This window comes from Nothoprocta perdicaria, unplaced genomic scaffold, assembly GCF_003342845.1.
Source record: "Nothoprocta perdicaria isolate Ctin4 unplaced genomic scaffold, notPer1 scaffold_23, whole genome shotgun sequence".
Taxonomy (NCBI): Eukaryota; Metazoa; Chordata; class Aves; order Tinamiformes; family Tinamidae; genus Nothoprocta; species Nothoprocta perdicaria.
In genome coordinates, this window is record NW_020455455.1 from 1,501,244 (window position 1) to 1,524,581 (window position 23,338).

The 23,338-nt window shown below is 37.8% G+C and overlaps 2 protein-coding genes across 2 annotated transcripts in view; both read right to left on the bottom strand.

Moving 5' to 3' along the window:
- Positions 1-6,989, bottom strand: part of CFAP69 (cilia and flagella associated protein 69) — a 28,627-nt gene extending 21,638 nt beyond the window's left edge. The window contains exons 1-5 of the mRNA XM_026039375.1: positions 6,941-6,989; positions 4,230-4,642; positions 4,088-4,150; positions 2,725-2,787; positions 1,834-1,943 (exon numbers count right to left, since the gene is read on the bottom strand). Coding sequence (XP_025895160.1) covers positions 1,834-1,943; positions 2,725-2,787; positions 4,088-4,150; positions 4,230-4,642; positions 6,941-6,989 — 698 coding nt within the window. The remainder of the gene's footprint in view (positions 1-1,833; positions 1,944-2,724; positions 2,788-4,087; positions 4,151-4,229; positions 4,643-6,940) is intronic.
- Positions 6,990-11,052: 4,063 nt separating this feature from the next.
- On the bottom strand, positions 11,053-22,247 carry STEAP2 (STEAP2 metalloreductase). The gene is made up of 4 exons (XM_026039422.1): positions 21,748-22,247; positions 19,809-20,336; positions 17,807-17,971; positions 11,053-11,389 (listed from the first exon to the last, which is right to left on the bottom strand). The coding sequence occupies exons 1-4, from the start codon at positions 22,237-22,239 to the stop codon at positions 11,105-11,107; spliced, it is 1,470 nt and encodes a 489-aa protein (XP_025895207.1). The 5' UTR covers positions 22,240-22,247; the 3' UTR covers positions 11,053-11,104.
- Between the last annotated feature and the right edge of the window lie 1,091 nt (positions 22,248-23,338).

Sequence of the window (23,338 nt, forward strand, 5' to 3'; positions counted from 1 at the left end):
TTAAAACGCCATAGAGAAACGCTTTAATCAAGCCACTAGAAAAGTTCCAAAGCTTTTCTCTTTTTCCTTGACTTTCATTGCAAATAGAGATACTTTTCCCAAGACAAAAATATTCTTTGTAGTGCTGATTCTGCATTGAAAGTTCTCTTTCCATAATCTGGCAATTATATTTTGTCAACTAGTTGTACTTGTCCATAGATAATACTTTCATAATTATATGAATTATTGGTGCAAAACAATTTGAACAAATATATGTAATTTGAATATGGAAGATCAAATCCTGAAAGCTAGGCAGCATTAGCCTCTTCCACAGCCAGGCTATTAATAGACACATGTAGAGATGGAAAAAAAAAAAAAAAAAGGACCAAGACCTCTAGAAACAGAGAAAAATAAAGCTAATCACAGAATCACAGAGAATTATAATAAACTGACTCCAAATAGCCCAACTACTAATTTATCTAAAAGACAAGTTATTAAGAGAAAATCAGTAGCATTTGCAAAATGCTCAGTTATGAAAAAAAAAGGTGAAGTGCTATAAAATTCTCTAGGTGTAAACATTACAATATTATGTTAGGCCTCTGCATTTCTTAGTGYAGAAACAGCTTTCCTGTAGGCTTACCTCTGTAAACATAGACAGAAGAAAAGACGAGAGCGCAAAGAATGGAATAAATAGGGAAAACCAGAGACATAAAAATGAAACCAAGTAAACAAACAAAAGGGAGAAGAAGAGAGGTATAGAAATAGAGGTAGTTACAAAAAAAAAAAAAAAAAGGAAGTTCTGCTATAGGAATTCTAGTATCTGAATGGGATTTCCAAATAACAGCCCTTATTGTAGTCACAGACTTTTCATGGCTGTATGATGTTGTAGTGAATTGCGGGGGGATTTCTGTAATACAAAATTAAAGCAAAACCCCAGGGTGTAATCTTCTAAATCTTACTCATTGCAGAAACCACAAGTATTGATGAACTGCTATAAAGAGGAAAGTAACAAATGCATGTTACTGATTGCACACCCTCCGTTTTGTCACATTTCTGCAGAAGTAAATGCAACTTCATGATGGTGCTTTTTCATTCTCCACTGTGTGGCAGCAAAGGAAAGCAGTACAAGTGATGATGCTCAAGGAAGTAGGAAGCTCAGCTGAGGAGTTACACATTTGTGATATTAACAGTTGAACAAAAGCTACATTAAAAAAATGAATATCAGGCTTAAAAATCAACTCATTTTCTGTCTGACATATTTTTTCTCTTCTATATCCTCACCAATTTTAATTAAGCTCCAGAGTAACCACAGTTACTTGTATTTCATCAGTATTTTTAAATTTTTGTAAATACATGTCCCAATGATGATGCCAAAGAGTTCATGTAATATATTTTAAAGCACATTATAAACCCAAAGTCTTTCAGTTGCTCATTTTTTTTTCTCTTCTGCAATATGGCTTGTCATTTCACAAAATTTAGTAGCTTATTAAAACCTATTCAGAGAGCTTGTTGAAACAACAAAACATTTTAGCAGGACTTACCACAGAATCCCTTAAGGCCAGCCATCCCAGAATAGGCTGCTGCAGGCAATGGCATTGGGGAATCCTGCTTCCAAGCATGTGGAGGCTAATTATAACACACTACTAAGGGATGTAATGAGCAGCTCTGCAGATAGTTACCTGGGTCTTTTGTGTCAACAGCAATTGGACTCAAGAATTGGACATGAAAAGGAAAGGAGATACAATAGATGTATTCTCAAAGAGACATGTCAATCACCTTAGAAAATGTGTGAACATTAGAACATGTTAATAAGCTGTGTTTAAACATCTCTAACATAAGACCTGAACTACTTACCCACACAGTTGAATAAGTTCACATATGGGCTCAGTAAAAGCTTGTTGTTCATGAAGCTTTTCCACGCACAAGTTAATAATTTCAAATACTTGTGCTATATCCTTAAGGGGCTTTGAACTTTAAGTTAAGGAAATCAGATTGCTTGTACTGCTAAGAATTAGCAGAAAAGGCTGAAAACTGTATTTATCACACTTTAAAGATGCAACCAAGAACAACCTAGGCCAAGGCTTTCAAATTCAGATCATTAAAATGAAGCATATAAATTTATACTTAGCTCTTGGAAGCAGCCTTTAGGGAGTAAAACACTTCCATTTAGAATTCCTATCAGTCAAATTCACTGGAAGTTCAGCATATTACTATGTATTGCTATGTACAAAACCACAGTAACTTAATCACTGTGGTAATTAGCTAAACTGTACAAAATTAATCTTTTTTTAATATTCCTTCACATTTCTCAGTACTTCCAATTATTAGAAAACTTTCCATTTCTACTGTAAATATGAAAAAAAGTTTCAGATAAATTCATTTTCCTTTATAATCTTTCCTCATCGGAAGCTATTGCTATTTTAACTGCCTCTTAAGAAGTAACTATTGTTATGTTTGTATTTTGAATGGAAAATACACTTTATTTGAACACTTTCAGTCACTGCACAGCTGTTAGCTCTCTATTTTAGTTTGCATGAAATCAATCTAGCAAACAAGAATCTTCCTGACCCTACCAGCCCTGCTACACAGGGAGACGTCGGTGATCACAACATAACAACATCATAACCCTCACTTCTGTTYGTCTGGAAGCACAGAAGATCAAAAAAGGCTTTACTGAGAAGTCAGAATATTAACACATATCAAGCATCACAATTTTAATATTCTAAAAACTGTCCAAAAGGATACAAGCCCATTTTCAAAGCGCTTGACTACCTTCTTGAGAATTTTCAGCTGCCTTTCCAAATTATTCTTAAATAAAAAAAAAAGTAGGCTTTAATTGCAGTTTTTCTTAGAACCTTAAGTGACTACATTCATCCCTTTTAAGTTTAAAGGAAAACTGGAAAMCAGATTAAAAAATTCGGAAGGCACAATGAAATTCTGAAAGTGCTTTGCAGCTGGATCTGATTAAGCCCCATTCCTAAATCTACAGGGTGCACTCTAATAGGAAGCTTTTCAAAACTGCAGCTTTTCTTTAAATGTATGTTTTTTTCTACTAATTTATTTGGGATTCTGTGAAAAACAACTTATAGAATCCAAACCTCCATTCAGTAGCCTGACATGTGACACAAACGTGTATAAATATAGACCTAAGTGGCTGAGTGTGGCTCTGCCACCATTAGAAAACAGTCTGTAAATTCCCATTGGAAAAGTGTTGGAGCCAGGCTGCCCCYGGGAATGCCGAGTATGCATCATTCCTTCCAGCTCCTCTGAGCATCTCCCTGCTGGGCAGGATTATGGCAACTKGAGGCAGCCCAAAAAGCTGTTACAGGGATCTACAAGTCCAAAATCCTGAGGGATTTTGTCTCTCCATGAATCTCACGATATAAAAATCAACAATATCAGCTTGCACATTTCTATTTAGTCGGTATGAGTTTATTCTATCAACTTTGAATCAAAAGGAAACAAAAAAAATGTTTTTTTTTTTTTTTTTTTTTTTGCAGGATGCTAATGCGAGATGTGCATAATGTTTAATTAACTTCTTGTTTTAAGGATATGAATTACTAGGCTTTTACATTAACTGATGGTTTAGTGAATTTAATCCACCAGGTCTGCTTGTGGAGAAGGAAGGTGGCCTGTGGAAGTCCAGGAGCCACCGCTCCTCTGTGGGCTCCACTTGGAGGTCACGGCTCTTCCTGAGCCCTCCGCTTTGAACAATTCTCCCTCCTCTAAGCGCAGTTATCTGGAGAAACTTTGGCATTTAAYGTGGGCAATCGCAAAATTCCTGACGTGCTTTAAGGGGCTCCTGTTTTTCAAYTGTAGGTTTCCACATTCTGAAATTTCAAGCTAAGCCAGATATTCTGCACGTCTACTTTTAAATGCACACCATTTGGTCTCTTTCGGAAAAGCATCTGCATAGGTGTGCTGGATTGCCCAACAAAGAGCACTCCTAGACMCCACTCGCCGCTATAACTAACATCTTTACAAGGTGTCTCCAACTGCCGCTATAAACTCTCCAGCTTTCGCAGCCTTGGCCACCTGATTGACTTAGAATTAAGAGCACAAGTATTGSTGTAAAGGGCTAAACCCCTCAGGTGCCAGGCTTACTCACCAAGCCTGGCTCTTCCAGGAGCCTGACAGCGTGATCCAAATCCTCCGATTTAAGCTGCGGCTCCTAGAAAAACAGACACATTTTTACATTCCTGGTCCAAGCCGGGCTGAGCCAAACAGGGCCGGGCCGGTCGCGGTCTCACCTGGGCGCTGCCGACCTCGGGGAGGGCATYGCGGCTGCGAGGGGCGCCCGGGGACCGCGCCGGGGAGCGAGAGGGCGCCCGGGAGGCCGCCCGCGAGCCCAGGGGCTCGGCCAGGGAGGACATGGCCCCGGCGCCGCCGCCGGCGCCCGTTGCGGCCTGGCCGTTGCCAAGGGAGCCGTTGGYGGCCGCGCCTCCATGAGCGCCCGGGAGGCAGCCCTGGCACGGGGCGGTTTCTGTGCCGGAAAATCCCTTCTCTCTCCCTGCTTGATGCTGGGTTGGGCTTTTCCCGCTTGTTGGRGAGCTGGAAGGGGTAGACTGACAGATCTGGTCCGTGACAAACGGCAGGATGTGACTGTCTGCGGACGTGTTGTGGTTTAGCCTGCCTGCCCCTGGCTGCTTTCTCCCAGGGAAAGCTAGTCACAAGGAAAAGGAAGAAGGAGAATTTATCTCAAATGGGGGAAGGAGAATTTATTCCTCAAAAAGCAGTGCCAAACACAGATRACTAATGCCTAGAAACTCGTACGGAGCCAGGAGTACAAGGGGGGGAATAGTCTCAGTCTATAATCTGGACCTACACTGGAGGAAACCAGCACATCTCTCACCATGAATTTCTTTGAGATACAATTTAGTGATAATGCTTACAGGACAGCAAGTAGTTAGCGCTGCACAAGTTGCATTTTTTTTAATTATTATTTTCTTTGCCTTGTGTTCAAATGGTTACTGATTCTCTGTGTATTCAACCAAAGTGTTTTTTGAGTCCAGGAAATAAAGCTAAAATTTACATGTATTGTGGCTTAGGTGTATATGGCTGGACTGGCGAGTATATAGAGAGCATATCTAAATTGGGCAACATGGTCTGTAAATTATAAGCTTAGGTCACATGCCATTTGTTGGTTGAGTGTTCCAAAGATCATATTGCAAAGGTCCATTTGCTCACTAAGCACCTTCTTTATAAATGAAGCTTTTAAAATTGGAATGAAAGCAACTCTGTGCAGGTTTCACTCCAGGGCTTCTGCTGCGCTTGGCAAACTGGCAAATGTCTATGCTCAAAAACCTGTGGTCAACTGTGAAAATATTTACTGAACTGTTTTCTTCCTCAGACAACAGACTTGTATTGTATCGTATCATATCACACCTTGGTCTTTCACTGATGATAATAATATCATGGACATCAAGGCTATAATACCATCTCTGGGAGTATTAATTCACAAGTGTCAACTACTAAGTCTAACAAATGCTAAGAAACATATTTACAAGGTAGACTTGATGTAGGGGGGATTTTTGTTGTGACCAAGCACAAACTCGTTTGCAGTGGAAAGACGTCAGGAAATGTTATCCTCGCAGTAAAGTTAAATTACTGTGTGGCTGTGTAGTCTGATGTGTAGGACACACAGCTGTGTATTACAAGATCAAGGTTCTCTGTTTTGCTGTGCCACTAATCTCTTGTTGCCTTTTGGGGGAAGAATTATTGCCTCTTTCTCTCTTTATATGCTGTTTTACAACGTGGTGAGGTTGTAAGCATTTGAAGGCCTGTATTCTGTACAGGAGGGACCTTTCACACCTTTCATATGCTGCAAGGGGGGGGTCTTCAACCCTAGCCTAATGTCCTTTCCTGCTTTTACAAAGCCTTCAGCAGTGTTCCTCAAACACACCATTAAGTTCTTTAAAATGCAAAAATTGGTGTCTTCCTAAGAATGAAACTGTTGGCTTTTGTCTTCCTTTGGTTGTTTTGCTTTGGGAAATAGGAAGGGGGAAAAGGGACATTTAGGAAGCTGCATGCCTCTACTGCCAACCCTCCTGTGTTTGATATTCACAGAATTTAGGTGACTTCTGAAGGTAACAGAAAAAAAAGAGAAGAGCTGCAGAGTGGTTGGCAGCAGAATAAAGCTTAAACCTGTAAAGCCAACAGAGCTTCCTATACTTGTATTTACCTGCCTATGTATTAGCATAAAGTGTATAGATCGCTGAGTGGCATCAATCTGATAGGGACCTTGACAAAGATCTTTTTTTTTTTTTTGTCAGAAGAAGGTGTAGTAAATCACAGCACTCAATCCTTATGGTTTTTTTTTGTACAGCACAAAGGTCTAAGTTGAGGTTCCAGCTGCTACAACACTCAATAAAACAATCCAAGTGATACGCGGGAACAAGGTGAGGTTTTTTAAAACGGTAGGAAAGGAAGGATACACATCAAGGATAACAAGAATCATTGTTTTGATGGATATGGCACAAATAGATTTATTTGGATTTTAAAAGTGTCTAAATTCCACTGCTTCTAGGAAATGTTTGGGAATCTAGGAAGATTATGTAAGTTAATATGAATAAATGTGAATCCTGCCAGCCTCACTGGCTTGTGCACCCTGACTTCCCTGAACTCGGAATGGTTTATGCTCCTGACCTCCAGTTCAGCAGGATCTCACCTCAGGTGTATCCTTTTCCTCTTATGTTGGCATAAGCCTCTTTGAAACAAGGTTACATACATTCCAAGTCAAGGATTGCAGAAGTGGTTCGTCTGTTTTTCTCATTAAAACAATAGTGCTTTCACACAAGCRCAAACAAACAGGAAGAAGGTCTCCACATGGCAAACATGCTTGTGCCAAGCAGTCCCGTTTTCACCACCGATGTTTGTCAGTGATCCTGAAAACTGGGCTGAGTATATGTTGACAATATTGTAGTGTTCACGTTGTGTTCTAGAAACATGGAAATCACCTTACGTGAGGATATGGGATGTGGTTCTTCAATGTATTTCTGTGAAATAGCCATTATCCAGCCACTGCAAAAGAAACAGATCTGCTCTTCAAAGTATTTTTATGAACTCGCTTCCAAGTTCTAGCTCTCAGTGAAAATGTGAATCAGAGCACAGTTGCATTATAAAGAAAAACAAATCAACATTTATTATGCATAAGAAGAAAAAAATCTCAAATACTTGACACCAACTTTTTATTGATTTTTGTGTAAAACAGAGTCTATGGAAAAATAGGTAAAAGCATTACTAGTAATTTATAATAGCCCTGTTAGAGAGACAACACAAACAAATTCACAAAGGCTGARTACACAACTATGAAGAGAATACCAGGAAAACACTGCATACGGGGGACATACGTTCACTGCAAGACACTGCCAGCATGGCATGACAAACAATAGAGAGTGTGAAAGACCACTGTTCAAGTCTTCCTAACTTGTCACTTCTGTTAAAATCTGCAATCCAGGTAATTCAAGCAGTATCATATAGTGATACAATATCAATACTGCAATGTTATTCATTACATTTATAGAAAATACTGCGGGAAGGACATCCAGTGAGTCAAAACTTCTGTATTAGCAGATGCACTGTCTGAAAGGAACCATGCGTATGCATTTACCACCATGGCATATATTCATCTGTACTGTYGAAAATTTATACTGAAAAAGTCAATCTATCTAATCTTTACGCAGCTGATATATTTAGCTTTGAATTGATCATATTGAGAGGAATGCTATTTCCTAACTGTATTCACATCTGTGAAATTTTTAGCCACTTCGGAAGTTGTTGCCTTATATTAATTAAAAATTTTCCTTAATACTAGCTGGGCAGCATGTACAGCTAATGTGGACACATACATAATATTTTATAGCTAACGACAAATAAGAAAAATACATATTTTCTCATGGTGGTACATCATAAATTATACAGTGTTGCAAYAGAAAGTTAAACATGGCACCAAGTTACAGGTAACATTACCACAARAGAGATAGGCAAACTTACAAAACAGAAAGAAGAATCTCAAGTAATTAACCTAATTAGAGAACCCGGGGAGTTAACTAACTTGTACATAGTTGCCAAGGTTAGTAGAACTGCAGGATAAAAATTAAGTCAAATAGGGACTTCACAGCAGAACAATATTTTAAATAATGTTTAGAAAAATACCTTAATATCCATAGAAAACAAACAACATGTTGCTAAATAGTGTTACAAGGGTTTAATGTGTAGAGGTTTCCATTTCTTAATATGATGTGTAAATTTCTGCATTATATATTAAGCACTATTCTGTTTTTACAGAACATTAATGAAGAGAAGGTTATTTTCACATTAGGCAGGGCACCCCTACAATCAATAAGCAGCTTATATAATGCTATACAAACATTTTCATAGCAGATTATTCCTCTAATTATGTACTTATTCTCCTAAGAAGCCCAACCGAATTTAGTTGCTTATCTTCAGGCAATCAACATTGGACTTTTAGCCCCAAAACTTTTTCCTCAAATCTTGACTCCAATTGAGAAACTCTTATGYAAGTCCTGCTATAGAATTCATTGTATTTGCTTAACCATGTGGATAAAGAGATAAATGTGACAAAACATTTGCACACTATGACAGATATTGTGTAATAAATACATCAGTGTCATTTTACTTCCTGACTTAGAGTGTCTTCTTCTTAGACTGAATTGATCTTTAAAATAAGAGTACAAAAGATTTAATTGTAAGTAAACTAGTTATTCAAGGTAGAAATAAATACATGGCCTAACTGGGAACTGGGAACCATATATCATTTTACAGCACAGATATTTCACAAAATGTCTCTATATATTTGATCTAAAAATATCATCTATTTCTATCTTAATATTTATACTTTATTATTTCTATCTATCATGTAACTTACAAAAATCAAAACACATTTTTAATTTCACATATGCACAGTTTGAAAAAAAAGCAAGGAACACATCTCCATTTATTCCAGAAGCCACTTGTAGTTTTAAATTTAACAGTTTAAATATTCTTGAAGGACTTAATGGTGATTTTTTTTTTTCTTGCATAGGAAAGAGGGCATATACGTTTCTTTATACCATGTGGTTGCATGAGACAGTAAAAATATACAGATGTTGAGAGTGATATTTAATTACTACAGTAATCTTACTTCTGCAACATCACAAGAATGTTACAAGGATTAGATAATTGTTGGGAAGATGAACATTAATCGTCTACATAGGTGTAGAATTACTATAAAATCATAGCACTATTTTCAATTTTTAAATATAATCAGATTGTCAASCAGCAATGGTTTCTGCTGTCAATTTATTCAGAGATATGAAGCGCTGCTCGCAATTAAACCCTTCAGTTCCAGTGATTTTAATGCATGCACAGGAGTGGGGCAGGCAGAGCATAGCATTTTTCCAATATAAATCATATGTGCTGTTTCCTCCAGCATGAAACTAATAGGATAGAATTGAGAATTTTATGCAAATAATGCAATGGATTTGAGAAGATCAAATCTCTCTCAGATGACCCATGAAAATTATTCCTGCAATCACCTATGCACATGAATAACCATAATCAAAAAAATTGTTTTGCACACTGAGCTATCCATATTACTGGCTTAGGCTCCTGTCTATCCAGCAATGACAGTTTCTTTTGCATATTACCTAATCTACTTGATAAAATAGCACTGTGCACATGTAGCACCTTATACACTACTGAAATAACTGTATATTGGAAATGGGACAGTCAGATTAGCAGGTTGAAATTAACTGATGAGTTTGTGTAAGAAAGAACAAACACAAGTAACTTTTTATTCATTCAATAGATTTACTAAATTTCTGAGATCTATTCTTCCTGTTCTGCATTTTCTTTTCTTTTACCAGATAAAATTGGACATGTAAAATAAAAATATAAAAGCTATATTGTATTGTTTGTATTYGAGGCTGTGTTCTTTTGTTAGACACGAATTTTGTTCTGCATTTTGTTAAAGAAGAATAAAACCCGATAAATCAGTAGAAATATGTAATTTTGAATGTTCTTTTGAATCCCACAGGATTTTCATATTTAAAGTTCTGAGGTATAAGAATATTAATTTTGTTTCTCAAAATTTCAGGYGTATCCCCACAGTTAAATGTTGTAAAAGTAAGACTTTATATAAAAATAGAAGATTGTACTTGCACAAAAAAATACTAAGATTTTAAGATAGACTCTGGGAACTTCACATACAATAACTGAAACTCCAATGTAGAAACATAAAGAGCATGAATGTTGTGATGCTTCCCTGTTGTATCAAGGTACTGGAAGTTTCACAGTGAGAATAGATTTTTGCTGTTGCAGAATTCTTTTGTTTTAAAATATATGCTGGCATTTCCAAATCATTCTAAGAGCAAAATTAGTTGCTTGTACCTGCAAGTCTTGTGACACTTGTATAATATACTTTTGAATTTTTCTTTACGACACACGTGAAAATAAAGAGATGTTGAAGGTCTAAAAAGATTATGTGATGCTTTGAAAAATAAAAACTTTGTTAGCATAATATATTTTAGTTACAAGATGCATAATTAGACCAGAAGTGATTTTTTTTACATATTCAAATCATGGAATGCTATAAAGCCACACAAAAATAAATATACTGTACATGTGCAATACATCATTACAAATTATTTTGTTGTTTCAAAACCTGGCTATTTCCTGAATTATTATCTCTTTCAGTCCATATTCTGAGCTCATTAACCAAAAAGTGTGGTTTAATAAAGGAAACACTTCCCAGAAAATGTGCTATTAATAAATAGCACTTTGGCACACATGCTCTGAAGTCAAAGAAATATCATGAAAGCATATCAGGAAAGTATGGTTATAATAAAATATTTTTGTGATAAAACTGTGCAAAAGAGCATTAAAAATWCTGACTTCATTATCATCTGCCCTCTATAGTTTAAACAAAAATATTTTTGTAGTTATCTAAAGTAGTCGTTATTTTGTTATAAATTTCTCATAGCTTGATTGAGGAGCTTGTCCAGGACTTTCAGGAGCTTCCTGAAAATTTAAGTTTAATACCAAAAAAAAAAAAAAACCCAAAACAAAACAGAAAAAGAAAAAAAAAAACCCAACAATCTACAGCAGTGCAAAGAAATACTAGTCATCACATCACAGTAATCCTTTCTGGGGAGAGATGTGGAATAGAACAACTTGCTTCTTCTATGATATGGCTCTTCTCCCATCCTCTTCTAATTCTCCTCAGTTTTCTGCTTACACATGGCAAAAGTAAAATGATCTTACCTAGAATTACAATGGAAGGCAGAACAAGGGCAAGAACAAAATTTGGTGGTGTATAAAATCTGTAGTATTCTTCTTCAAAGGCTCTTTTCCACCCGTAAATCAGTACATGGAAAGTACTTATAAGAAGAGCAACGTATCCAAGTGTAGACTTTGAGAAAGGGGAGAAAAAGGGAGGAAAAAAAGAGATAGTAAAACTTGATCCTTAATCAGAAAACTCTAATAAACTATTGTAATAGTTTTACTAGACTTCATGTTAAAGTCTCTTTTCTACACCTCAAAGTAGGAACATGCAGTCTTAAGTTCCAACGCCCTGAAAATTAAGGGCTCTGCAATGCCCTGATTTACCATAGATCCCTGACAGCATCCATAGCCCTTAAACAAAACTGAAACAAAGAAGCTGTTTTTCCAAATTYTAAGTAATGGAAGTCAACTATAGGACACATATGTAAACAAATAACAACTTCAGTCAAATTACTGGAACAAGTGTTAAGAGTAGTTGTTATTCAAAATTAATTCCCTGCATTTTCTTTATAACCATGGGGGTAGATTGTTTTGCAAGAATGTCTGCTGTTATGGAGTAATGCACCTCTGAAGGAAGAGATGTGGGGTTATCAGCGCAGATTTTCATTGCTCCAAGAGCTGTATTTTGCTTTGTCCCCACAATGGCCCACACTCACTCGCTTGCAGTTGGCAGAAATGATCCCTTACCTTTCTCCATCAGTTGCTGCCAACTGGTTAATGGGAGCATCTAGGCTATGGGAATTGTTTTGCCCAGAACCAAAATTGGGGCACAATGGCACAAGGCAATGATGAAGTTTTATCATGGATGAAACTTCAAGTACAAGGTTCCCACAACACTCTGCAGACAACCCCTTTACACATAATCTGCAGCATGTGAGAGCAGGTAGTGCTAAGAGGAGGCACTCACCTCTTCTGTGACTTTCTCCTTGAAAGTGCCCTGTAATAATATTGTTCTGCAGACATAAATTTATATTTATTGGCCTTTATTTTCCTCAGCTATAGTTAAAATTACCATTGTGCTTGGAATTCCGACATTAATCAAATGAAGACAAACACTTTTCCACCAAAACTGAAATAATATTTAACTTGGTTTAGGGAACATTTGTAGGAAATCATGTAAACACAGGGGATGAAAATTATAAAAGACAACTGGCTGCTAAGATTTACTTTAATTTCAGTAAAACTAGAGAGGCAAAGACATGTCCTCTTTTTGTCTTCATTAAGAAAAATATAGCCTAAGGAGCTATAATAATTTGTGAAAGAATTAATTCTTCCTGCTTCACAATTAGCCAGTTTCCAGGGATTGGCAAATGTTTGAGCTAAAATTATTTGAATTGATTTACATATATGTATGTCATGGTACAAAAAGGAAAAATACTTTTATTAAGGTCTGCAGATTGGTGCCTTTTTTTTAACATGTTGGCATTTATGCGTTATTTTTGCCACTGCTTTCAAGTGATGTTGGTATGTTGCAGAAATGCTGCAAGATTTAGTTAAAAACAACATTTTGCTTCCAAAAATACGAAGGAACAAAATCTAAGACAATTATTTGTGAATATAATCAGGATAGGTGATATCTGAATGTAAACTCTGGCAAGAAATTCAGAAGGCAAATGATACTATCCATGATACTGTACTTAATGTTCCAATATATTATTTCAGACTTTTGCTGGTTTGACTGACCTGAAGTTACTGCTGTTAGAACACAGCCAACAGGCAAAGGGAAGTGAATCATATCACTCATTTCTTTATCAAACTTACAGATGTGAACTATAACAATACTTGGAAAAAAGAATCAGGATGGAAAATGCTAACAGACCCTTTCCAGCCTTTTCTACAACTTCATTTACACTTATTTATGCTTCTCCTGAAAACTATGACTTTGACATAATATTTATATATACTTTTGTATCTAATCATCAAAACGAAACTCTAGAAGGTAGAAATAAGAGTATGGTACAAGAAAAAATACACGTGATGCACCTCCATTCAGTTCTACTTTTTAACTGTGGAAAGCTGCTCTATGCTTCTCTGCAGTGCTGGCACATGAAGTGCCAGTATGTACCAGCCCATTTCAACCACTCACATCTTAAAAACTCACAGCAGACACTCCTCGAAGAAGCTGCTGTCAGCATTTTCTTGTAATAGGCTCTAAATTGTCTCTGTCACCTTATTTCTGTGCTGTACTTTCCACATTAAAACACTACTTAGCTGGAAAAAGGATATTCTCCACGCCACTTTGCATTTTGCACTCTAGTATGTTTAGACAGGCCAGATCAGCACCAAGAAGGTCCATTAAGAGCATTTATCTCAGCTTACAGCTTCTGACAATGACTTTTCCAGAAGTACATCCCAAATTGGCTGCCTTTGCTAGTTAAGCAAGAACTTACCAAAAGAGGCTGTGTCAGTAGCACAGCAGGGCACTGCAGAGCAGCAGCCTGCACTTACAGTGCACAGCACATACAATCTGCTGGACCTGGAGGTTGGATTCACTTCTGTCCCTTTGGCTATGCAAACTCCTATTGCCCACTGATTTTTTTAAAGACACAGCAGTGCCTTGTTTTGGCTTTTCTGATGCCTTGTCACCTCCAGTGTGGAGACTGAGCCAACTGACAGACTTTAGTGTCTTCTTTTTTAAAGAGTTGGCACTTGATTTTTCTGTGTCTGCAGATGCTCAAAGACTGTGGCAATAGCTGTGCAGCAGTGAAACCAGGAGCTTGAAGAACTGACTGTGTTTGCATAGAAAGTTACCAGCCAGTACAGGAAAAGACATTCTTGGGCAGCTGAACAGTAAAAATAAAACCATTTGGTAGCACTGAATTGCACTACAAATCTTGGCTAGCAGTAGGTGCAGGAAGCCACATTCTGAAATGGTTATTTGAAAAGACCCAAAATATCTGAAAGATATTTTGATTATTGAGAAACAGAAGATGTCTGCTCTGTGGAAGTTATTACTTGCTAGAAAACAGTCAGTTTAGCACTAGAAGAGTGAAGGTGAGAGCAGCTACGGCTCTGATATGCAAGGAATACTGCTCCTCGCCTGGTAAACACCCGCTCAGTGGGTGAGTGAGAGTTGCAGGTTCAGCTGCAGGTCTTGGGAACCCTCTGCCTCGGCTCTACAATGGCTGCTGGGAAGAGGGGAAGAGCATCTTTGGTTTCTTTGTTTCCTAATCTTCCATAATACTGCGTTGCCTGAAAACTTGACTAGCACATTTCCTATTTCTCCCAACTCTCCAAATCCTTTCGATCTTCTCTCAGTCTTCCATGTTTTGTTTCTTTTCCTTCCTGATCAAAGTTAAGTTTTTCTAGCCAACATGGGAGATTCCCCGCCAAGGCCACTGAGAAACTTGACAAACTGGCATTGTTTGAAGGAGGAAAAAAATAAAATACAAAATAAATAAAAGGAAGTGGGTATAGTGGGAAAGGAAGAAAACTCCACAAAATGTTAACAGAAGATGCACATATATAGAGAGATACACTAAGTGGGACATATCTGCACCAGGGATTCTTATCTTCACAACGGCTGAGTAGTTTCAAATAACATATACACACAAAAGGCATTTTCTAAAGCCTACGTTTATATGACGTGAGCTCCAGATTTCTCCAGCAACAGGATATTGCTAAACATACAAGCAGGCTGTAGCAATTCTGACTGGAATCTTACTCAAATCTGCCAAACAGCCAGGCCTCACGGCTTCCTTACTCTGGGGGGAAACATTCTGCCCTAGTGTGCAGAACAAGGCAGAGCAGCCCTTCCAAAAGATGTGTGAGGGCAAAGCTCTAATAATATAGGCTCCAAAGACTTTGTGCTAACACACACAAGGAATATCTATTAAAAAGATCTGCTTTCTACTGTGCAAATGGCAGTGTCACCCTGACCGATTTGGCTAATAAACATAAAGCTAAAGTTTCAAAGCGGGTCTGCTTTGGCCACTGTCACTGAATGGTGTGGTTTGGATTTGAACTCTTGGATTGGAAAACCAAAGCAGTAGTTGTTTTTGTTTACATTTTATACTTACAGTTCAACTAATAGCAGTTAAAGACTGAAAGACCAGGTGCCGGATTGCTTGCTAACATTTTCCATTCTCCATGTATTTTATGTGAACACTGAAAGGACTGTTTTCAATAAATGTCTTTTTCTGTTTATGATGAGTTGGTTTATGCTAGTAAAAACTCTGCCTGCTCTGACAAAATATGAATTCTCCTTTATTCCTTCCCCATGTCCATCTTCATTCCTTATCCAACTATATTTTGAAGAGAAAAAGAGCAGCATTGAAGTGAAGTTTAATAAAACTGATGAATTGATTTATCAGCCTTAGCTTCTTCCCTGCCTCCTTCCTCAGTGAGCTCCAGCTCCGGGTCATGTTAAGATGCCTGCAGAGCTTTACGCAATGTTTCCACCCTCTAGGATCTCCTCTTCAGCAAACTGTTCATGCCCGTCTGGTTGTGTGACCCCCCCTCCACTGGATATTATGAGCATTTCTCTATGATTCATGAGGAAATAGCAAACTATTTGTTTGATGTAGAGGTCAGCTCTATACTGCAGCAACTCTAAGAACTAGCCTTTGGTAGAGCTAACACAGTTCCTTCCTTTGGCGTCACTGTTCTTACATCTGTTTCTTCATATCCATACTCTCCTAGAATGTGTTGGCCTTCGTTGCTTTTTTCTTAAAGACTTTTTCCTTCGGTTGAGTTGGATGGAATTTTTGGAGCTGCTGCCATTGTGTCGTCAAAACCCAGGCTAATTAAGATGTAGCCAACTCCCAAAAGACTGGGAATGTCAAAATCAATGGTGATCTCTAGACAACAACATTCACAACTAGGGTTCCTCTATAGGATACAGGTCCTACTCTGTGGGATTCTTATTAGAGGTCTGTCCAAACCAAAGCAAGAAGTGGCAGGGCCCTCACTCAGATCCTGCACTGAGGAAAAATATCAAAGGCAATATATCATGATATTTTATTTGTTATACTGGCACACTGAGGGTAATGATGCTTGTAGTGAAGTGCAAGCTCTTTTCACTTATTTTTTTTTTTACCTTTTTTTTCCCCTCTTTTTTTGGAAGGTAACTGTAAAATACCTATGCAAGTTCTCTCTAACACATCATCTGGTTTCAACAGCAACATACTTCCAGTGAGAATATCTTGTTGCCCATTAAACTCCTCAAAATGTTGAGAAATGATTCCTTAAAGTTGCTAATTATTTACAGTTGGCACTATGTGGGTTTTAATTACAGAGCAAATAACTGCAGTAAATACAGCACAGTCAAAACCCAAGCATTACATGATAATCTGTCCACAAGGGCACTTCTGGCCAAGTTGCACAAGACAAGACCCAAATCTGAAAATTCGGGTAAGGAAAAATAAGATAAATATGTAGTATTTTCTTAAGGAACACTACACATTCTTAAGGAACTCATGGCTGGCATCACCTCTCTCATGAGGATATATTTTTTTCATTTGCACTAAGATTTTAGGTCGCAGAGCAGCAGTACTATAATCACCCCACAGAGAGATCTGATGGACAGGGATGTTGTAATGGTAAAAAATGTCTATTTACACTGTTTGAAGGCCCAAACAGGGTGAGAATAACTAGTTCCATCATGGGAACACTGAAATCTTTTTTTTTTTTTTAGGTATAGCTGGAGCCTTCCACCAACAGAAACTCTATGAGAAGGCGAAGTATTAGTTCACAGACAGAACACCTCTGGCAGCTGTAGAGAAATGGTGTTCTCCATCGCTTCCTTTAAAATGATGAAACTCAGCTCAAGCCCTCAGATGTGAAGTGAATGCTTGTGTTGTGAAGGCAGGAATTAGTCAATAATAACAAGAACAAAAACTAGGAAGTTCCATTATGGTGGATATGTCCTAAAGACCTTAATCATAGAAATAGATTTAAGACTAAAATACTGAGCCCAAAATTCCTCCCACAAAATCAAAGTCACTGCACCCAGACCCCCACATACACGCTTACGGATTTTATCACAAGACTAAATCCTAATGACATTTCCTATCAATGACTGCTACTTAAAAATAACAGCAATGCTCTTGGAAAGCAAATGTTATTTATTATTTACCTCCTCTATTTCTCAGTATTTTATGCTGTCTACGTCTGTCTGTAACAGGTATTTATCTGTGAAAGAAGGGCAGTAAAATGAATGCTCAGACTAGAAGACAGCCACTGCTTTTAATAAGCAAAGCTACAATTCCTTTGGTAGGTTAATTCGAATTCTTCTAACTTGAATTTAACATTGAACTCTAACAATGGAAAAGATAAAAATCCTGCTTATTTGGTCTTAGCTGTGTAGGTTCTTTAAGACCAACAACAGTAAGAAACAGAATTTCTGTTCTGTCACTCCTGAAATGCTTAATATGTATTCACTGATATATCTGCTGAGTAAGGATGTTGTTTTTATTAACTTACCACAGGAGGGGACAACCAACAGGCTCTCATCATGTTGCAAAGTGCTTTTCAGCATAATAATAACTACTAAAATGAATTCTTATTAGCAACAAAACCCCCTCTTATTTAAAAAGTAACACACCTGAATAAAACTGAACTCCCTCCAGTTTAAGGCACTGTTTACTGAAGGGATCGAAGTTACTGCCAGCAAAGACAGCAGTCCGAGACTCATTATTCCAAAGGAGATATACATTTCTATTCTCCACACTTCTTCCTCATTCCAGGAATTTTCAACATTTGCATGAACCTGATGAAGAAGCAGAAAGGTAGTCCTTATTCTCCAGAATAGTAAAAACATCAACAAGATTTTTTTGGCTGAGAAAAGCTTACAGTTGTAGGACAAATATAGAATAGGGGCAGATATTTCAGGGATTTATTTACGTCCTGGAGACAAATAGCTATTTCGTTACAGCTGGTATTAGCTCTTGTTATATTAAAAATATGCTAGACAGAGACTCTTAGATGAGTAGGTAGAAGAAAATGTAGCATTATGTACTAGACATATAAATTATTTTAGAAAAATACATAAATCTCTATGTTCCTATATATTGTAGGAAAGTATCTGTGTTTTTCGGACTTTAGCAACTTATATTGTACACCATATACTGGGGAAATCTGCAATTTGTCTCTAACTTGTTACATTTAGAAATAGCTTTTAATCATTTCCTGTTATTGCTTCAGGTCCTTATGCTGAGTCCAAGTTATTTTGACTCTTTCATTCTTGACAACAGATAGTTCTGGGATCGCTCTGCCTGAAAAGCTTTGTGAGAGAAAACACAAACAGAAATCTTTAACAGTTAAGATGCTTGAATAATCAATTTTTTTTTTTTTTTCCATTTTCAGGTGAATTATGACAGCTCCTTGAAGTGGCTCACTACAAATATTAGCAAGTCAGATTTCTATAACGTTATTAAAAACATGATCATTTCTTAATGAAAGTATCAGCAAGTCCTCTGCTAAGTGTGAACAACACTTGCTGCCTGTCCTTTATAGGTTTGCTCTCTCTGCCTTTCAATTTTTCATGCCAATCCTTTCTTTTAGAATTTGTGCGCTCCATCCCCTTTAATTTGTTCCATTATTAAGATCTGACTTCCTTAATTTGCTTTTTTTTTCTGTTCCATCTCTCTTTCCAGCATTTTTTTTCATGCCAAGAGGCATTGCCCTTTTTTATGTCACTTTAGAGATGACAATAAACTATCTCACTGACAGAGAAGAGCAGCAAACCCTTCTTTACAGCAGAATAGCTTTGCTGGAGATGGTTTCAGTGTTATGCAAGACCAACAGCTCCTGGGAAGTATGAGTCAATGTCTGCTGCCTGTAATAGATGACATTCACAGCATTTCTAATGAATAAAATATTTCTGGTCTGAAAAGTTACAGAGTAGCAGAATCTGTATTTCTTAAACATAGGTGTATTTGTGCACATCATCTACTCTTACCACTTTCTCCACACTTGTCTTCACACATTTGATACAATAGCATATTACATGTCGTAACACATTGATGATATACAGAATCACAGAATCTTCAAGGTTGGAAGGGACCTCTAGAGATCATCTAGTCCAACCTTCCCGCTCCAGCAGGGACACCCAGAGCACGGGGCACAGGGCGGCATCCAGGCGGGTTTTGAAGACCTCCAGGGAAGGAGACTCCACAACCTCTCTGGGCAGCCTGTTCCAGGGCTCTGGCACCCTCACAGTGAGGAAGTTCCTCCTCACCTGGAGATGGAACCTCCTGTGTTTCAGCTTGCACCCATACATACACCCCCGCTACCTTAAGAATAAATATAGAGAAAGACATCTCAGAAAATCAAATGTTTTCTCACATCTTGCTCTTTTCCTATCCATCCTACATGCTATTTCTGTATATTTCTACCAGGAATTTAAGTAGAGCACCTCCTTGATTTCTCTCACTGGACAAACATCGTTGCAGCTTGCTCCATGTGAGGCAAGCAGGTTTTTTCCCTCTTCCAGCTTACTAAGCACTAGCTATGCATAAGATAACCCCAAACATACTGTATTCATGAGTCCCATGAAGGCAACTGGTGCATTCTTGGCTTGTGTTAACGGGTAAGGATCAGTTTACCTGTTGATATGCCATGTTGAGGAACAAGTATCGCTCCGATCTCCGCATGGGCAAGCACAGGCTGTAGGCCACGTGCACCGTGGCAAAAAAAAAGCTGAGCAGGCCGAGCTGCTTTCGGCATTGCAGCCAGCTCTCCAGCCAAGGTGGGAAACGCCTGTACTTAGTGCCGTAGGAAAGCTGATAAGCAGCTGCAATAAGTCCAGATAAATACACCAGAGAGAGTAAAGTGATAGCAACAATTGGTAGCGTCTTGTTCACGATCTCAATGGGGATCTTGTAAAAGTCACTCTGCTGATTTCTCACAAAGGGGTGGATTATATCTCGGATGAAGGAGTAGACGAAGAAAAACGTTGCCAAGCTAATGGCAATCACTACAGGTCCCTTCCACAGTGTGAACAGTCGCAGAGGTAAGTTTTCAATCTCCCTGGAAGACGACAGTGCCCCCAAATCAATTGGAATAAATCCGAGCTGCCGGGCAAGCTCCATGATCTGCTGGCGAGCTGCAACGTGGTTACTGCATATATAGACCTGTTGGAAAAGGGAATTGTTTGTATCCGGAGAAACAGGCTTAAAGACAAAACAAACAGGCAAAAGCTTCAGAGGGCCAAACTATGGCACTACAGCTGAAACTACGCATTGTTATCATACATTATCTATACATTGTTATCACAGATGATATAATAAAATTGAGAAATGGAAGCAAAAAATGAGCCTCTGAAGTACAACAGTCTCTCCTAAGGAACCTTGCCTGATGACCCTAAAGCAGCTCTACCTTCAACAGGACACAAAGCAGAGAACTGTGTAGACTCTGTGTACAATAATCCTAGCTTCATTTCACCATCCAGACTTCCACAAAAATGGAATCTATTTAACAGAAAAGACAAAATGAAACAAAACTAGCAGACAAATAAGAACTTCTTCTAAAGATCAGCTTATTACATAGTGAAAGAAGTGTGCTCCCTTTAGAAATTTGCATTATGGTAGTTTGCCCCTCACTGACTTCTGATCATCAGAGCAAACATGATCAGCTTTCATGGAAGTTGCTTATTTACAGTGTAGTTCTTTGCTGAAAGAGGTTAAAAAGAGTGCAGTGGGGTTGTTTTATAATCATACTAATCCCATACCAAACGTGTTCCATTTAAAATCCACCTGGTATGCCAGAAAACTCTATTTAGTCTCCTGGAGTCCTGTTACATCTTCTCATGCACACTGGTTCCTGCACAGGCTTAAGTTCTATGTCCCACCCCAGCAAAGCATGAAAAACACAAAGCTGCTTTTTATATACATGGGGTGAATTTGAAGATGTACTGGGAAGGCATTTGAACACGATGTTCCCAAGTAATCCTGGACCAGATCACTTAGAAACATATGTGCCTCCTTCTCATTTTTTTTTCTTCTTCATATTTATTATCTTGGATCATTATAAAATATGCAATATTAAATAATGCCTTTCATTCTCTTTACTGTTACTTACATTGGACGCACACATTTATAAAAATTGCTTATCTCCCAAGACCTGGCATTAGGATCCTCAGATCTGTGCATCTCTTTCAACAGTTTCAACCATGTCAATCAACACCTTCATTGGAAAGCCTCCATCCTTGCTTAGAGTTTAGGAATAAAAATTAACATATTTCCTACGGAAGACATTAAAACTCCATTCATCTCCTCTAATTATCATCATCTGAAAGTCAGATGTCTAGTCTAAACTCATACTTCTACATTTCCTTCATAACTTTTAAAGACAGCCATCCCAGAAGACAATTTGGGCCACTCTATGTGCAACTCTTTTACAATTGAAACTCAGACCAAAGACCCAATATTTTTGATAGATCAAGTCAGGCAAGTTGAATCTCACAAGTTCTGACTGCTTACATGAGCCAGTTCCCATCACTTCCATCTTATAAGGACATGAAGTTAATACAAACACAGTTTTTACCTGTCTGCTGGCATCCTTTGGTCCTAACTGCAGTGACCAAGCTGAAACAACATTGAACCCTTTGACAATCAGGGAATCTGGAAAAAGTGACGCCAAGTACTCCGCATTGGAGTCTGCATACTGGTTTACTCTTGTGTTGTTGCTGACATCAACCAGAATTTTACCAACAAGTAAATGCTTAAGGTCCCACAAAGAGGCATAATGTTCTCTGTGTATGGCTATAAAAATTATGTTTGTTTTTGTTACTGCATCTTCATGATGAGTGACATCAACCACATGAGGAAAGAACTCGGCAGCAAGCTTTGGGTTTCTGCTTCCCACGACCACGTGGTACCCACATCTGATGAGCCTAATGGTCAACGACTTGGCAAAGTCTCCACTTCCAATGATACCTATTGTGATCTTACTGGCGTCCTTGATGCCATTGGCAACATTTGGTAAAAAAGTTTCATTGTGGTTCTTGGGACTTCCCAGCATAGAGATTGATTCCATACTTCCAACACACAAAACCCACAATGATTTACCCTGGAAAAGAAAAAAGGTAAAAAAAAGAGAGAGAGAAAACAACAGATGGAAAAATGCAGCATAATACTGTTTATAAGACATCAAAAATCATAAATAAAATTCAAAAAGCAAAATCAGAGGTTCCTATTTTACCTTCATAAACAACGCACTAATCAATTTGGTCTTGTCATACACCCTTAACACAAACAAGACTACAAAATACCTCATGCACTTCAGTGATGAGGTCACATAACTAAATAAGGACAGAGTGAAGAATTTTAAAACGACGGTAATGTGGTAATGTGCATACCTATGACAGCCAATACATTTCCAAAGAGAGTTGAAATAAAATCAGCAAATCAATTACAGATACATATATGCTCTTCCTGATAATAATAAAAAAGCATAATGCAGAAGGGTTCAGTGTCCCTGAAGCCTGTGAGGAGAGAGCAAGGAAGCCAGGGATTAATAAACAAAGAGAAAGAGAAGGGGAACACTGGATGGTAAGAAGTTAGATGTAGTCTTCATATATAGTATGTTTTGCTAAATAAGAGCTAGCTCCTTTGACACCCTTCCTGAAGAATCTATTTTGAAGAATATATATGCAGGCATAAAACTTTATCAGCGATAAATACCTGTTTTAGAAGAATTTAATTGTGAAAAATCTTGATCTTAGCTGTATTGTACCTCAGTTATCCTGTCCATAAAACAGATGATTTTTTTACAGTTTTAAAAGAGGACTGTGATGAAAGTTTTATGTAAAAATTTGGCACACATCACATATATTTTATGTGATTATTTTGATTATGTCTATTATCTTGCCATGATAATAGTCACAGCTGTTTTCAGGACTATACTATCTGAATTTTCTCCTAGGAACATGAAAAACCTAAATTGAAAGACAAAAGGGTGGAATCTGGAAATCCCAATAATTCCATTCTCATTTAATTTTCCATTAATAAATATTGTTAAATATTTGTATTAAATTAGCCCCTCCGAGCTGCTGCTGCAGATAAAGCATTTTGTGCCAGGCACTGTATGAACATAACAGCATTCCAGTGCTACCTCAAAAACCTTACACTGTAAA

What these genes read in the sequence shown, in the direction of transcription:
- STEAP2 (XM_026039422.1), bottom strand. Translation starts at nt 22,239, where the DNA reads ATGGAATCAATCTCTATGCTGGGAAGTCCCAAGAACCACAATGAAACT. An exon ending in CAAAGGATGCCAGCAGACAG is followed by an intron (nt 20,337 to 21,747) that starts GTAAAAACTGTG and finishes CTTTTCCAACAG; the next exon opens with GTCTATATATGCAGTAACCA. An exon ending in TCAACATGGCATATCAACAG is followed by an intron (nt 17,972 to 19,808) that starts GTAAACTGATCC and finishes CTTCTTCATCAG; the next exon opens with GTTCATGCAAATGTTGAAAA.